Source organism: Vanessa tameamea, chromosome 15, assembly GCF_037043105.1.
Source record: "Vanessa tameamea isolate UH-Manoa-2023 chromosome 15, ilVanTame1 primary haplotype, whole genome shotgun sequence".
Taxonomy (NCBI): Eukaryota; Metazoa; Arthropoda; class Insecta; order Lepidoptera; family Nymphalidae; genus Vanessa; species Vanessa tameamea.
The window spans coordinates 11920241-11937274 of record NC_087323.1 but is presented as its reverse complement, the minus strand read 5'-3'; the positions used below and the strand labels follow the sequence as shown (position 1 = coordinate 11937274).

Genomic DNA, 17034 nt, shown 5'->3' with positions numbered 1-17034 from the left:
TACACTTGCGTTATCTAAAAGTTGAACTTGTAAGTATGTCAAAAACAATTAAGTCAACTTTAGTCTATATAAATATATATAATTATAATACATATACCTATTATACATACGAGATTGCATTTGTCATATATGTGGCCCGGACACTGGTTGTATTTAAAAATTAAATGCCTATTATTAATAATATCATAATATAAAATTATTTTTGGCTTAAATAATTTTTGACCAGATGAGTATATTTATATAAATAAATAATAATATATCGTTGTTTAGAAACAATTCCATATTTAAATTAAGTTAGTTTACTGGCATTTATTCAATGTATATATTTAAGTTGCAAATCAAATCTAGCTAGACAGTCGGTGCCTATATTGCAGAGACAAAAATCACCCGGACAACTTCAGCGCATAACACACTTGAAACTGAAACGACCGCGACGTGCAAATAAGACGGTGAAAATAAAAGTGATGTGTGACGTAGACCATGCGAAAGACAGCGAGACACAACACTACACAACAGAGTCAGTAGAAGCCGAATGGAATGGTCTCACTCCAAAAAATTTAATCCTGCAAATTGCAAAAGCAGTAAAAGTTTTGTTATACTAATCCCGGATTCTAAATGATGGGTCATTGGTGTGCCTAATTACGATAAAATAACTAGGATTGTGGATTGAACCAAGAGGTTCGATATTATTATAACTACCATCAAAGACGCAACTGATACCGCAGAACATTAGAACTAGATCAGTCATACATACCCCGAAAATGTAAATTGTTTCTCGAGGCCCTCAACTACATCGTGGCCTTATAAAAGCGGAAGAGTGATGTAGTCGAAGGGCTTGATTTTCTAAAGCAATGAATTGCCTTCATCGATCGCATTAACTTATTGTATTTGAAATATAAATACGAAGCTGTCCAATTTTAATTTATGCAACCCAATACACTTAGTATATATGATAAGATCTCAGAGATAAGGCATGGGAATGATATAATAGCTTTTATTCAGCTCTGCAGCATATTATATATTAACTCGCTAGTAGAATAGTCTCGACTAGCTAGTTAGTGAACGTACACTAACGACTAAAACAAACACAGTGTGCAAAAATCCGTGACGTATGTTTCCTCCAAAGCAGACAGACGCGACTTGTCGCCGTATCCTGTCTGCAAGCGAGCCGCTACTGTCTCGTCTCATCACGCGTCGCGGTCACGTCTCGGTCACGTGCTCTAAACATCGCTTTACAATCAACAGCGTCTGTTAGAAATTATCACGTAGACCCATCATCGTAAAACATTGTTTCTGACATCCAAACATTTAACGATCACAATGTCTAGATACGAAAATACTTAAAGGATTATGATCCTTATTAGGTTTGTAATAAAAGTTTTATTTTCTTGAATATTATAAAGCTAGTCTGTGGTACTAAACCAGAATTGCTTTACTAAGTACGTGCTAGACTTTGGTATGATGTTTAATTTACGATCTTCATGCTTTTGTATTGTATCGAATTAAAATTAACAGCACTTTTATGAGGGGCGTACTTGGGGACAATTCTACTAATAAAATGTAATTTTATAGCTATCGAATCGAAAGGTACTTGTTTTTTTTATGATCATTCAGCTAAGAAATATTTTTGTGACGAATAGAAATAGATCGGAATATCAACGAAAACGTATATAAATGGTTATAACTTAGTGGAATCGGCCCCTATTTCCTATTTATTTATTTTTTTGCAATTTATGGAATTGTTTCAAAAGGCTCTTTATGTATTATAGGTAAGCTGTCTAAGGTAAAAATGCTGCTAGTATTTTTGCCAACATTAGTCATATCAATTATTCTCCTGTATAAAATCATCACTGACTGAAATTATAAAAGGTTAATAAATTTTGAACTATGACAACATTTATATAAATAACAATCATTTATTTTGTAGGTTTAACGAGTGTATAAAAAACTAAATCAGTTCATCCATTCTGGAATCACAATGCCACACACATATATACAAATACCACACGTTAAAGTTGTAAAGCGATTTTTGCCGGCTACAAATAGTTACATTATAAAATAAGACCAAGTAGAAAGTTGGCGAATTCAAGCGACATTTGCCTATTGAATCTCAATTTCGATTCCCCTAGCTAAAAACGAACCAGCCCTGTCACCAGTGGAGGCAATAAGACGCGGTCATAAAATATCGTTTCGAAATGTTCTAGAACTACTACTCCAAGATGAAAGTATTTCAACTGCAAATGGTACAAAAATATTATTCCAAAACGATCCTGTTGTTTTATCATTAACTTCAACTTAAACCATTTTTCCCAACAATTCCATATTAAATTCTGACCTTGTACTGTTAGGAATAAATTAAATGTACGGAACAGTAATTGGATTCAAGATAGAAGCAAAAATTAATATTCGTGTAATCTGGCTTACGGGAGAAAATAAAAATTTGGGTGAATAGGAAGTGGAATTCGTAAAGCAATATTGCATTTTTCTATCACGTCCGAAGGGTTTACGGATTTTTTATTACGATTTCGTGAATTGAAGGTGAAAATTGTTTATGTTCTTGTCTATACTAATATTATAAATGTAAAATCAACTCTGTCTGTCTATTTGACTGTTACTCTTTCAGAGCCAAAAGACTGAACTGAATTTAATGATATCTGGTGTGATGCAAGCTTGAACTTTAAGGAAAGACATAGCATTTTTGATGATTAAAATCTGACGAAAAACACCTAAAATGTGTGTGTGTTTCGATGACAGAACAACAGTAACAAGTGGTTACCTAATAAAATAAACGCATCAGTAGAACTGTTTATTAATTACCAAAAAGTATTCTTACATGTTGCTGTTACTAGACATCATTATGTATATTATTTTATTGTGGAACTATTTCTAAGTTCTGAGCCGAGATGGCCCAGTTTCAAGCCCAGACAGGCACCATCGAATTTTCATGTGCTTAATTTGTGTTTATAATTCATCTCGTGCTCGGCGGTGAAGGAAAACATCGTGAGGAAACCTGCATGTATCTAATTTCAACGAAATTCTGCCACATGTGTATTTCACCAATCCGCATTGGAGCGTGGTGGAATATGCTCAAAACCGTCTCCTCAAATGGAGAGGAGGCCTTAGCCCAGCGGTGGGAAATTTACAGGCTGCTAATGTAATGTTAATTTCTAAGTTCAATATATCTCACATAATTAAAATATTGATTAGAATATCGAATTCAAAACAAACAGATTAACTATTACTGAACAAAACCGAACATGTTAATGATGAAGTAATTTTCTATGAACAAATTGTAAACCGTTCCCCAATTCGTACATTATCGGCATTGTAAGTAATTGGCTTCTGGAATGATGTGCAAACGAGTAAGAAATATTACCACAACTTACGCCTTACGTGTTTTTATTGTAACGGTCCACAGAAATTTCGCACGTAGTAAACATATATACAATAATATATACATATATACTTGTAGTACTTTTATCTTGCTAAATAATAATTATATTATTAATCAAAAGACTACGTGTGCTTATTGCTTTATATTACTGTACTAGCAGCAGCAAGTATAGTAGTGTTGCATATCGATAGTCCACTATCGATAGACTATCGATAATATTGTCACGTGTCAATACTATCGATAGTATCGATAGAGCTATCGATGGGGAGCCCCATGAGCAATACTATCGATATTATCAATTTGCTTACATGTATTGCTTACAGAGAGCTATTGATAGTCAAACTATTGATAGTTCTGCAACGCTGTGTCCCTTCGGATTTGTCTAAGTTACATTTTTATTGTACATAAATTAAATAGATACGTAAAAATAAGTTATAATATTTGGAAAAGGAAAAGCTTGTTCCTGGTTCTGTTCTAATCTTCTTCTAAATTCTACATTCCGAATCGTCGGTAGTTTTATATTTAATAAAATTCTGTACAATTGTAAATGTTGATTCAAAAGCGCTTGTGATCCTATTTGAATAAAGTATTTAAATTTTGATTTAAAAAAAATAATAATATTATACTCAACCGATTTTAATGAATTAAAATTGTAATGAAATTAATTCGCATCTGTTTTCAATTTCATTAAGGTTACCCCAGTCACATGGAAAGATAGACGCACGAACCAAAATAAAGAAACTTTTGTTTATATTTTCATAACGTGTATTTGTACTAAAGTATTTGTTAGATATAATACTAGCTGAACCTGCCTTTACTCGCACTAAGTTTATAAAATTTTACCTGTAGCACACAAACCTTCATCCTCCATTTCAAACCGTGGGGCGAATTAAAGTAGCCCATGTACTTCGGAGTCAAACTACCAAACCGAATTTCATCCGTCCACCGGTTTAAGCGTGAAGTAACAGACACAGTTACTTTCGCTCTTATAATATCAGTATAGGTATTTTATATGACACGATGAATACACCTCATGCATATTTAAAATTAACTCAGGTACAGTAAATATTTACATATTATTTTTAAGTTTTCATACCTTCGATTTTTCACGTTGTACAAAACTCTTTCCTATTCCTATAACATAATAGTTCGTCGATTCCAGCAAGGGAGAAAAGTGAGGTTCTATAGTCGAATACATTTTGAGCCCTCTCTCAGCTTACCCGCATCACATCTGAATCCTAATGCGATTCTGAGAAAGTTTCCTTGTTGGAAAATATTTTTCTAACTCGATAAGGATATAACGTTATAAAAAGTTCGACGTAACGTAACGTAACGATGAAGGAAATCCTGCTCTTTCCTGTATAATATTTAGATTTTTTTATACAAACATTTGAAACGTTATGTATTGAAATAAAATATGTGGGATTTAATTCTTATCTATTTATAGTCTAGCTGTGTCTGATGTATTGAATGGTGTGACTGAAACGTGATAAGTGACGATCCGATATTTTATGTACCTCGTAGTGGACTCGTATCTTTGATTAAATTAATGGGTTTCCATATAATAAATACTAAATGTTTTATAAATAAACGGTTTGTTTAAAATATAATATCCTTGCATTAAGACCTTTGAGTTACTTGTATGATAACGTAAAAGATCGTTATGATAATTAAATCAAATTTGATCATTTTTAATTTTCAGGTGCTGGTAATTTTTTTTCCTTAATCAATAATATCATCTTCTAAATTAGTTTTTTTAAAAAGATGATTACTTTGTGCACTGTGAAAGTAAATTTTATTAAACTGATCATAAAATCTCGAGATCGTTTTATGTCTGCTATGGAATTATTAGAAAATATTTGCAATCATTGCAAAATTAGTTCGTTTCTTAAATAGTTCCGTTATTATTTGTATTAGAATTCTATAACATTTAGTCTATTTCTCTCGACTAGGACTATATATAAACCTGTTACCTTGGTTACCCCAAAATACATTCTTAACGGCTCTCGCGACAGATGACCAAATATTTTCTTTATTCGTTTGCTCTTCCCTATCTACTTCGGTTAAGTTCTCGCATACACCATCCTCAGCTATCCTCCTAACGCAAACCTTTTTCTTTGTGATAACGAATTTGAATTGTATCTCTGTTTCATCGTCGGTCGAGCGTAAGACAGACGTGAGACAGGTCTGAAGTGAGCCCGCAATGTTTGCTGTTAGCATTGATATTGCATTGTTGATCGGTCCAACTGGAGATTCGACGCAGGTGTTGAATAATTCATTGGACTCTTTCGATTGACTTTCCGTTTCCACAACCGGGCTATCGTCTTTGAAACTGATTGCTCGTGCAGGTTTATTGTGGTCTCCGGCCGGTGGTGTGTCTTCTAAATCTTTTTCTTTGTGCTCCTTCGTGTTTAGTGGTGTACGCGCTAACGTCATGGCTTGACTTTCGAATCGATTGATTAAAGCTTGAAAACGTGGATTGTACGTATATCTTGGCTTTTGTGGACCAGGCGTTAACATACGCTTCGGTTTTCTGAACACTAAAATATTTATTTCAATTGATTAATGGTGCTTTAATGTAATATAATGTGATAAGAACTTTAAATAATTCGTATAATATGACATACCTCGCTTTCTCTTAGGTTCCTGTTCAAAAACAGTATCATCAGCAAATTTAACTTTTTTGGTTTTAATAGAAGATTCATTATTATTTTCACTATCCTGGAACGTAACTTGTTTTTCTGAACTATCTTGACTACCGAGCTTAGGGCGACTTCCAATAATAATAATACTTTTTAGTTTTGGTGCGAGATCGTCTGTTTTACATGGCTGAAATTTTAACCAGATAAAGTGCATAAAAAAAGAATTTAAAACGATAAATAAAAATTTTTATTGAAAATATAGCTAAACTTTTAGGTGGTAACTTGCACATATTTCACGCTAAAGCGGTTAGGGGCTGTATAAAATTTCTTGGCTCAAGATAGGAACACGTTCGGTAAAAACCCTTCGGAAGAATTTAAGGATCAATATAGCAACGTTAAAATTGCTATACAATTTATTCCCCACAAAATTGTGACAAGATTTTCATCTTTGTGAATATTAAAGGCATTTTGAATCAATTTTATATTGAAAAGTTTATATACCTTTGAGCTATCAAAGACTATGAAATGTAACCAATAACACTGTTTAATCTTTGGTACAGAATTCTTCTGTTAATATTTTTATGATATTACTGTACAGAAATTAAGGTCAAGTTATGTTTACCTCCATCTCTTTATCAATACTTTGAGCTGGGCTTTCAGTAGTTTCGATTTCAGATAGAGGAGAGTCATTTCCAGGTCCCGGGAACATAGACCAGTTTCCCCCCGTGGCAGGGTGGGTCGGCGTACTGGTAGTCACAATCTGCGCGAGCTTCATGACGTGGGGCAAGTGTGAATTTGGTGTTGTCATTTCTTTTTCGGAATCTGTAACTTGCCGAAGAATACTTTATAATAAGAGTCGCTAATGTTTTTTTTAAATAGTTCCATCTAGAAAGAAATATATTGTTAATAAAAAAAAAAATTATATATAAATTAGAAATTTCACGCTTTGTTTAAAATAAAAATACAGGTTAAAATGAAATTAGTTAAATTAAATGACCGAAATGTCTGAAGTATCATTCGAAAATAATTGATCGAAAAGAAAATGAAAGAAGAGGCCATTAAAAGCGTAGCGTAGCGTTTTCCATAGCATAATTTATAAATATGAGTGTGTTCACTTCTTGTGTCAAATTGGTAGAAGTGTTCATATTTATGAGGCCATTTGTGAATTGAGGAAGTTGAGCGATCAATCCATCAAGATTGCATAACTAATTGAGCGGTAAATAACTTTATAACTTTTCCAAACACTTCGATCTCATAAAAAAAGAACTTAATATCAAGTTTATACTGAGACTTTCTTAAGTGTTAATATTTATGATAAATATATATTAATGTATGTAACCAAAACGGAATAGAAATATTTAAATAAACTTGGTTCAAGCTTGATTTCTAAATACCTACTTTCGTTATTTTCACTTCTAGACGGCGTCGTTTTACTGATTGGTGAATCGTCATAATCATCATCTTCAATATAAGTATTTTCTTCTTCTTCAACTACCTGTTGCCTCATTAAACTTAGAAATTTCTTAGCATGAGGCGTGGCTATGTGTTGCCTTTTAAATTTTGGTGTTTTTGGAGCCAATTTTGGATGTGGTGTTGCCATAATTTGTTCTTTCGGACTGTCTTCATAGTCGGTGTCGCTAGATTCATAATCGACTAGATATTTCTTACGTACGATAGGCGTAATAATGGCTGTTTTTGTGGAATTATTAACAGAAACAATAGCTTCGAATTTTTCAGCATCATTATTGTTAACCTTTTCGTACAATGAATCGAATTTATCGTCCACATTTAAATCTTTCTTATCTTCATCCACCAGCTCAGATATGGTAGTACATTTATCGATTTCATCAAAATCTTCCATTGTCAAGAAAAACTTATTGCACTTCTTGCACTGCAGTGGCAAATGTTCTGTTGTTAGATGGTGAATAAAGTCTTCATTTAAGTCTTCAGGTCGACAAAGGAATCTGCGACCTCGGCAAATGGGACAATCATAAGTCAGACCGTGTGTGATCTTTTCATGCCTCCAACGACAATCTCCACAGCAAAACACTAGTTGACAAACTATACAACGTTCCTAAAATAACATAAATTTAAACCAAGTAAATATAAACCTCTATTGACGTTAGTTTTCCAATTAGTTTTTTATAGAACAAACTAAATACATTTTAAAATCAACATCTCATATTGATGACACTGTAGACGACCCTTGGACCCGTGTCCTAACTTTATTTTCAATTCGTGACTTCCAATTATTTACTCGTATATAATAGATTGCTTAACTTGCCCTAACAGTAGGGCCCTGAAATTGTTTATTCCTTCAAAAAAACCTAGGATTTACCCTAGCTTAAGATATTTTGGAAATCACATGTTATTGGATAAATTTTAATGTAGCTATATTGAAAATAAAAACCAACATAAGCTCTGAAATGGAAGCTATTTTTGAAATCTGATTGATAAATCGGGCTAGACTTGAATGAGTCGAAAGCCAAACCGTTTACAAAATAATTGCGAAGTAAATGTGATAGTTTGGCCGCTCGTGATCCTCCGGTAATTGATTAGATGGATGGGTGCGATCGAGGTTTTCGGATATTTTCTCTTGCAGAAATCTATAGTATTTATTTTCTAAACAACTTTGTAACGTATTATATTAAGTCTGGTAAAGGTTAGACAAAAAAAAAAAAATAACGAATTATTAAAAAAATAAAGAGTAAATTCAAGGACAAGCAAATGCGTATTTAAGATCTAATGTCAGATGAGATATAAGAAAAAGAATAGCAATACGATTATTTATCCTAATAATTTGTAATAGGACTATAAATTTTATCTAACAATAGATTTTAAAGCGATTTTTTGCTGCAATTTATTTAGAACCAACCCACACGTAACGCACTGTTGGGCAAATACTACCGGAAACAGAAGTTTTGGAAATTATTTGATCATGTTGCTTCAGAGCGGATTCATGGATATGATGACGTGGTGTCATTAACACAATTAAGTGCCCTTAAACACAAATTAAGCAAATAAGCTTAGTGGTACTTTTCCAACTTTGAATCTCAGATTTTGGGTTAGATCTTCGTGCAAGCAAAATGTATTAGTAGTATAAATACTAATACATTTGCTTATTACTTTGCTAGGTTAAATAAAAACATGTTAACATGGATTAAGTATTTTTTATATAAAATAATAATATCTGTTTTGATGTAATAGAGAACTGGATACAATTCTACAAACAAATTGCCATTTTATCGCAATCAAATCGAAACATAATTGTTACCGTTTAGCCGTTTTCCTATTCTACTAAACAACGGCCGTGTTGAGAAACATATCGTAAACATAATTAATTAGTACGATTCAAATGAGGTTTATTTTTGTAATGTATCAACGTATCTTGTTTTTTGTAAAGGTGCTCTTCATCGCCCATAGACTACATATAATAACTATTCGATACATCACACCAATTCTTCCTGTTATCTTTGCGGCAACGCACCTGCAAGACCCCTCGTGTTGCAGATGTTCATGGACATTAGTAATCACATTCCATCAGCTGAGCCTCCTGCTCGTTTGCCATATACAACATAAAAAATATTCCTTGTGCCTGTTATTTCTCTGGCTCACTTACCCTTCAAACTGAATTACAACAATACTAAGTATTGCTGTTTGGCGGTAGAATATCTGATGAGAGGGTGATACCTACCCAGACGGACTTGCACAAAGCCCTACCACCAAGTAATCGTAACCATTATAAATAAGTAGAATTTGGTTTTTACTTGACAACGCACCAATAAAGTCGCAAGTCACGAAAAAATATATATCTCATGAATAACTTATAATAAATTTGAATTATGAAAATTGAGGAAAATTTGACACGTAGGTTTATACAGTTCCTAAAACGGTTTGTCTAAGTGTTCTGACTTAATCATCATTTAGCTTTTTTGCTGCGTGTTCGACCCTTATATACCGCTCAATTGTGTTAGCTGGTTGTAAATATAAAGTAAATTAGAATAGTTTCTTGTATCACGCAGAGGTTATGGTCACGTAATTCGAATATTGTATAAGCACAGCCGAATAACAACTTAGTAAGCTACATCTCTCAGACTTTTTGAAACTCTGTCGAAATAGTTTTCATTCGACCAATTCATCTGCTTCATTGGTCTAATGGTTTTATAGCACGTTCCATATTGCCGAGTCGAATGAACAAAAATGTTTCCGATTTTTTATGTGGAAATTCCTAGTTTCTTTGCTAATAAAGATAGGTGGACTGATAGTTAGTGCCATGACAGTCAGTCGTCATCACTGTCCATAAACATAAGTTAAACATTCTCCAATACGAATAAACATTGGCAACTAAGACGTAATGTCAATTTTGCCTTTTGTTACTGGGTGGCTGGTCAACCAACTGATTTATTCCAGTTTACAGTGTAGCTTGGGAACTAAGATGTTCTGGTACGTAGTACAACAATGCACCACCAGCATTGGTATTAAGATTGATTAATATTTCTTACAGTATAAATCGCTCTCTGCAGTGGTGAGCACTAACCATCAAGTGACTAATTTGTCAATGTATCTACATAAATGATATGACATAAAAAAAACAAACAAGTGCGAGTAGGACTCGCGCATGAAGGGTTCCGTACCATATATAAAAACGGCAATAAATTATGTCTGTTGTATGGGAACCCCCATAAATATTTATTTATTCTGTTTTTCAGTATCTGTTATAGTGGCAACAGAAATACATCAACTTTGAAAATAACAAGTGTCTAAATAGTTAGATACAGTCTGGTAACAGACGAACAGACCGACGGACAGTGAACCCTAAAAACAAGTAAATAATAAATAATATAAAACAAAAAACTACATTCACTGTCCTGAGCCGAGATGGCCCAGTGGTTAGAACGCGTGCATCTTAACCGATGATTTCGGGTTCAAACCCAGGCAAGCACCACTGAGTTTTCATGTGCTTAATTTGTGTTTATAATTCATCTCGTGCTCGGCGGTGAAGGAAAACATCGTGAGGAAACCTACATGTGTCTAATTTCAACGAAATTCTGCCACATGTGTATTCCACCAACCCGCATTGGAGCAGCGTGGTGGAATATGCTCCATACCTTCTCCTCAACGGGAGAGGAGGCCTTAGCCCAGCAGTGGGAAATTTACAGGCTGATTATGTATGTATGTATGTACATTCACTAAATACAATATCACATTTAAAAAGTCGTAAAATATTAGCAACGAAGCTCTAACGAACATAAATAATAATTAATCATTTATTATATATTAAGCACATATTGGCAAAACCAATATCATAATTATGTTTGTACGTTTATGTGACAATATAGTTAAATAAGTTATTTTGAGTGTTGCGGTTATCATTACGGCTAAATTGAGTTTAATTTACGTGTTTATTTTACGCCAATGGTCAGACTACAAATATTTCTATAATTATTTTAATTGTATAATTTTAAAAATTTCATTTATTTTAATAAATACATAAGATTCATATTATATATATTCATAAATGCTGAGACGTCTTTTTATGTAATGCCTTACTGAAAAACTTTTGCCATATTATATAATACTAGCGACTTCTCACGGGTGCAATGCGTTCAGTTTTTCAATCATTAGACAATACAAACCGCTATGTCCCTGCGTTTTAAATCTGTAATATCTTTGAAAATATTCATTTAAATTGCATGCTGTACAGAGCCATATTGATCTATATTAAATGTATAACGTATTTAAGGTACATAATTGGATAAGGAATAATGCTGTATTGCTTAAAATCGCTTCAAAATTAAGCCATTATTTCTCGTAAAAAGTAAAAGATAAAAAATGGTTGTTTTGGGCTATCCCTAAGAGATAGGTATATATCATCCTGGACTTTTTTGAAAACTATTTTGAGGTGTACAATACTGTAGTAAATTGTATTGATCTATCTCAAGTAGAGTTCAGTCAGCGTTTGCAATGTAAGCGCAAAAAGATGTGTTTATTTACGACATCACTTTAGAAACCTCTAAAATTATCAGTGTTTCTCTCCTGTATTGTGCGTGTATTATACATATAAACTTTCCTCTTGAATCAATCTATCTCCTAAAAAAAACCGCATCAAAATCCATTGCGTAATTTTAAAGATATAAGCGTACATAGGGACAGACAGCGGTAAGCGACTTTGTTTTATAATATGTAATGAAATAAATACTAATATAAATTATAATAAAATTTATACCTATTTTATTTTTATTAAATTTATACCGAAACAGCACGTTTTGGAAAAGGTTTTAGTAAATAATATTATTGTTAAGCTGCCTCACGCAACGATCAAATAAAAAAATAATGAAATAGAAATAAGTAATTAAAATACATTTAATAACAGCAAAAAAACAGTCAAGGTTAAGGAAGAAAGTCAAAACGCGATTATGACAGATCGGACGGAACGGACCGAGCAAAAAGCGAAACCGTGTTCTGGTCAACCACATTACGTCTACCCTAAGTGTATTTCGTGCACTGTCGGCCGAAATAAACGTACAGTACTTTTAACGCTTTACAAAGTAACAGAAGCGACGGAGCCCGATAATACGAGTTAACTTTGTTTTAATTGATATTAAAAATTAATGAGATACTAGTCGTTATATAGACAATATATATTTATTTTATTATTAAAAATAGATTGGGAGACTGGCAAAAGTGGTACCTGGTGCTAAGTGGTCACCACCGCCCATAGACATTGGTACTAATATGGGTTAAGGGACGTGAAAGGGTAACAAATATACAAACTCAATTTCTCTTGAACCTTGAGAACTAAGATGTTATCTCCCTTGCCCATTTTATTCTTGTCTCGCTCATCCTTTGTACCGGAACAGAATATTGCTAATTATCACGAATATCAGAATAGAAAATAATTTTAAACACTTAAACTATAATTGAACAATCTACCCAATACATATTTGGATAAATCAGTAAATTCATGTACTTTTTTTCTAAGTTTTACATAATTATATATATTAATCTTATTTGTTATTTGTTTCACAAGAGTATTTTGGCTCAAGCTACTAGATAGTAAGCTCAAACAGCCTTATTGTTATTGAATAGACAGGGCCGGATCTACCATATGGCTTTTTGGGCTTCAGCCCAGGGCCCCGTGGCTTCAAGGGGGCCCCAGCTAAGTCAAGGCAAAGTCAAAAATAGACGATAATGCGAAAGAATCCATAACTTTATTAAATTAAACAGATCGTATGGTTTGCAGCCCTGCAAGTCCTGCAATTAATCAAACCCATACAATTAATTTAATTCAACGTTCAGATATGTCTTAGGTAGGCCCCTAAGTAGTGTTAGCCCAGGGGCCCCCTAAGCTTACGGTCCGGCCCTGTAGATGTACTTAATTAACTGCAATATTTGTTTACGTCATCTTAGTTTGTGAATTTTATTTTATGCTTAATCTATTTCAATTATGTAATTAAATGTTTTATACATAATTCAGTTGTTATTATATTTATTTATTTTCAATGTTATTATTAATAGTTACAAATGATGTTTGATATTATTTCAATTTTTTAACACCCTTATATTAGGTTCACTTGTAACTATGTATGTGAGATAATCTTGGAATCTTAATTCGACCCACTTCCCGGTCTTCGATGAAGATGAAATTTTGCACACGCTCTGAGTTCTGATAACAATACATGACTAGCTAAGAAACGTCATTACAAATCCAATATGGCCGCCTCCCCAAGATGGCGGACTGGCTGTTTGAAATCCACCCCCATGATATGGGTATCAAATGAAAGGGTTTGCTTTTATAATTTTTAGTGCGTGCTAAAAGCGTGTTTTTTAGTTTTTTAAACTATTTATAATTATTTGATATGAAAGCGATAATAAATTGTTCACTTGTTAGTATTACTCATATTTGCTTAGTTTGGCATAATTCTACTGAGAAAGAAAAAAATTATTCATTAAATCATATAACTTCACTTAACTGTTAACTAACAGATCTATTCAACGAAGGCGCCTCCCTCCTCTGTAAATAATTAATCAGTGTGCTTTACGTAAGTGACATTCGTGCTTACAAGAGAAGAATGAAGCCTACAAATTAGATTATATTTGTTAACGTGGAAAGGCACGCATCACGCGTGAACAGCAGTGTGATTGCTGTAAGAATTAATTTCGTATCTCACTCGAGACATTTTGTCACCTTACAATGATACGCCATTTTGATACGTGTATTCCTTTATAATTATAAATAGTGACTTACCCCGGATTCGCATGGGTGCAATGCTGATACAGAACGTCTTTATATACAACGTTCACATCTTTTTCAGTCAGTTCAGGGCTATATTGATCAATAATAAATGCACAATGTATTTAAGGTACTTAATTGGATAAGGATTAATGTGGTATTGCTTAAAATCGCTTCGTAAATAAGCCATTATTTCTCGTAAAAAGTAAAGGATAAAAAATGGTTACTGTGGGTTATCCCTAAGAGATAGACATATACTATTGCAGACTTTTTTGTAACCTTTTTAAGGTGTACAATACTGTAGTACATTAGTAGGTATTAGTAGTACTCGTAGGTTTCAGCCAGCGTTTGCAAAGTAAGCGCAAAGTATTGTACATATAGACCTTCCAATTGAATCGCTCTATTTATTAAAAAAAACGAATCAAAATCCGTTGCGTAGTTTTAAAGAAATAAGTATATATATGGGCAACGGGAGCGACTTTGTTTTATACTATGTAGTGATAGTGTTTGTCGTATATCACATTTCACTTTTGACGCTCGTGTTCTGTAGTGAGTTTCGACTTTTTTCTTACAGAATGCCAGATTATATAAAATCCACTTTCTGACATGTTCTAATATAGAAAACATTATATGTTATTATTGAATAATGAATGAATTTGAATACGTATATTATTGTTAGTTATCTTAACACTACAAAACTATTGACGGGTAAAATAACGGGACAGCTAGTAATTATATTTGATGTGTATACTGTTACATGGCCAGCGGTACAGTCCATACGTCACTGAATACGGCTTAGTGACACGATGTTACCATTCATCCGGAAATGTAATACAAGAAAAACAAATGTACTTGTTACTTTTTATTTTGAAAGGAAAAATGTTCTTAAAATAGAATTGGAGAAAATATTAATTCGAACGGAAAGGTTTTCTATCAGATATTTTGGCGAAGAGGAACTTCGAAGATTTAATTGAAACGAAAATTTTATGAAAGACCATTTTTTTTTTTTAAAGTATCGTTTCGCTGGCTGTTGGTTCATTTTTGACAACTATAGTTGCTACTATATTCGTGTGCAATCTATGTATGTATGTAAGCCTCCTCTCCCTTGGAGGAAAAGGTTTGAAGCTTATTCCACCACGCTGCTCCATAGAATAGTAACAATGTGGCAGAATTTAGTTGAAATTAGACACATACAGATTTCCTCACGCTGTTTTCCTTCACGAGCACGAGATGAATTATAAACACAAATTAAGCACATGAAAATTCAGTGGTGCTTGCCTGGGTTTGAACCCGTAATCATCGGCTACAATGCACGTGTTAAATCCACTAGGCAAGAATATGATTGGCTATAATAATTATAAAATTTATAGGATCATAATGGCGTGTCACTGTAAGTCGGTTGTCTATATTTCACGAGTGAGATACGAAGTGCTTTACGGAATCGCTCTGTAGAACTAATTTTGTTTTTGACTACCGATTAGGTGCAGCGAAATATTTATATGAAAATTAAAATTAAATTAACTTAATTTGTTTCATTTTTAGTGTTATCATGTGACACTCAACAATTTTTTTTTTAATTACCTGATTTAATTCAAATGTTGAAATAGTTTCAACTCAGAAATCGAATACAAAAGGAAAAGAGAATACAAGTTCCCAGCAGTGTGAAACGACCCGTTTTTTAATTAATGCATCCATTATTAACTAAAGTGAGAACACTTTTTTTATTAATTCTGTAGGCGGACGGCAAATGGGCCGCCCGCGACCCAAACGAGTAAACACATTATGTTTACGTATGTTAGAAAACTAACAATAGTGTTATCTATGCTTATAAAATGACTTAACTATCTTCTTGATTATATATATTATAAAGAGGTGAATAATACAAAATGTATATGTTTATATGCAGGGGGAACTAGTGATCGAAATCAGATTTTTCTTCACTGGGAGAACACTGCAATATTCCCGAGGGCTGAACCCCATGCGATGCGTCGCGGGTCGCAAGTCTATTTTTTATATTAATTTTAATAACGGGAACCTAAATGAAGTAGGTAATCGTGAGTAAGCTTTATTCTACATCCAATAGTGAGTTTAGCTTGAACTTCAACATTTTACAATACTATACAGTTATTAGGAGTTACCTATGTCTTGCTGAAACATCAAAACAATATCGCAACTTCGTAATTTGCACGTATTTAATTAATTCATGTTTATAATTCAATTCGTACTTATTGGTTAAAGATAACATTGCACTATATGTTTAGGTATTTATATCCATGTTAATAGTATCCTATCAGTATGCCCAGCGCTGGGACGTTTATTTAGTTGACTGTAATTGCACGTGTTTCCTTGTAACTGTTTTCAGTTTCGATAAAAATATTTTTTTTTACTAATTTAATAAATTATTGCTGAGAAATTTTCTTAAATTTTATTGAAAGTTACTGTTGTATTAAAATATCAATACTTTAGCGTTAGGTAGCAATCGTATGCTCGTAAAAGGCACCATTTACTCACACTTTTTCTACCTCTAAACAGTACTTCTTAGTATTGTTGTGTTTCGGTTTGAAAGATTGCAGACACAAGTCTGAAGTGACATAACTTGTTAGTTCCAAATTTGAGGACACTTGTAATATTTCTCATAACGCCAATGTCTATCAGCTGTGATGACCACTCACCATCAGATAATTCGTTTGCCAGTAGAATAAATATAAATGGTATGATCGTTACTCAGGAACTGCACAAAGCATTTCTACCGGCTCAATACGATT

General features: G+C 33.1%; 1 protein-coding gene across 4 annotated transcripts in view; it reads right to left on the bottom strand.

Moving 5' to 3' along the window:
- The window catches only part of Dop2r (Dopamine 2-like receptor), a 287869-nt gene that overhangs the window by 23816 nt on the left and 247019 nt on the right, over positions 1–17034 (bottom strand). The window contains exons 2-5 of one of the 4 annotated variants that reach the window (XM_064217144.1): positions 7435–8110; positions 6659–6864; positions 6022–6223; positions 5368–5934 (exon numbers count right to left, since the gene is read on the bottom strand). The exons of 1 other annotated variant lie outside the window; for it this stretch is intronic. In XM_064217144.1, coding sequence (XP_064073214.1) covers positions 5368–5934; positions 6022–6223; positions 6659–6864; positions 7435–8110 — 1651 coding nt within the window. Of the gene's footprint in view, positions 1–5367; positions 5935–6021; positions 6224–6658; positions 6865–7434; positions 8111–17034 lie in introns of those variants that run through there. 2 more of the 4 variants (XM_064217145.1, XM_064217147.1) reach the window with 2 other exon arrangements.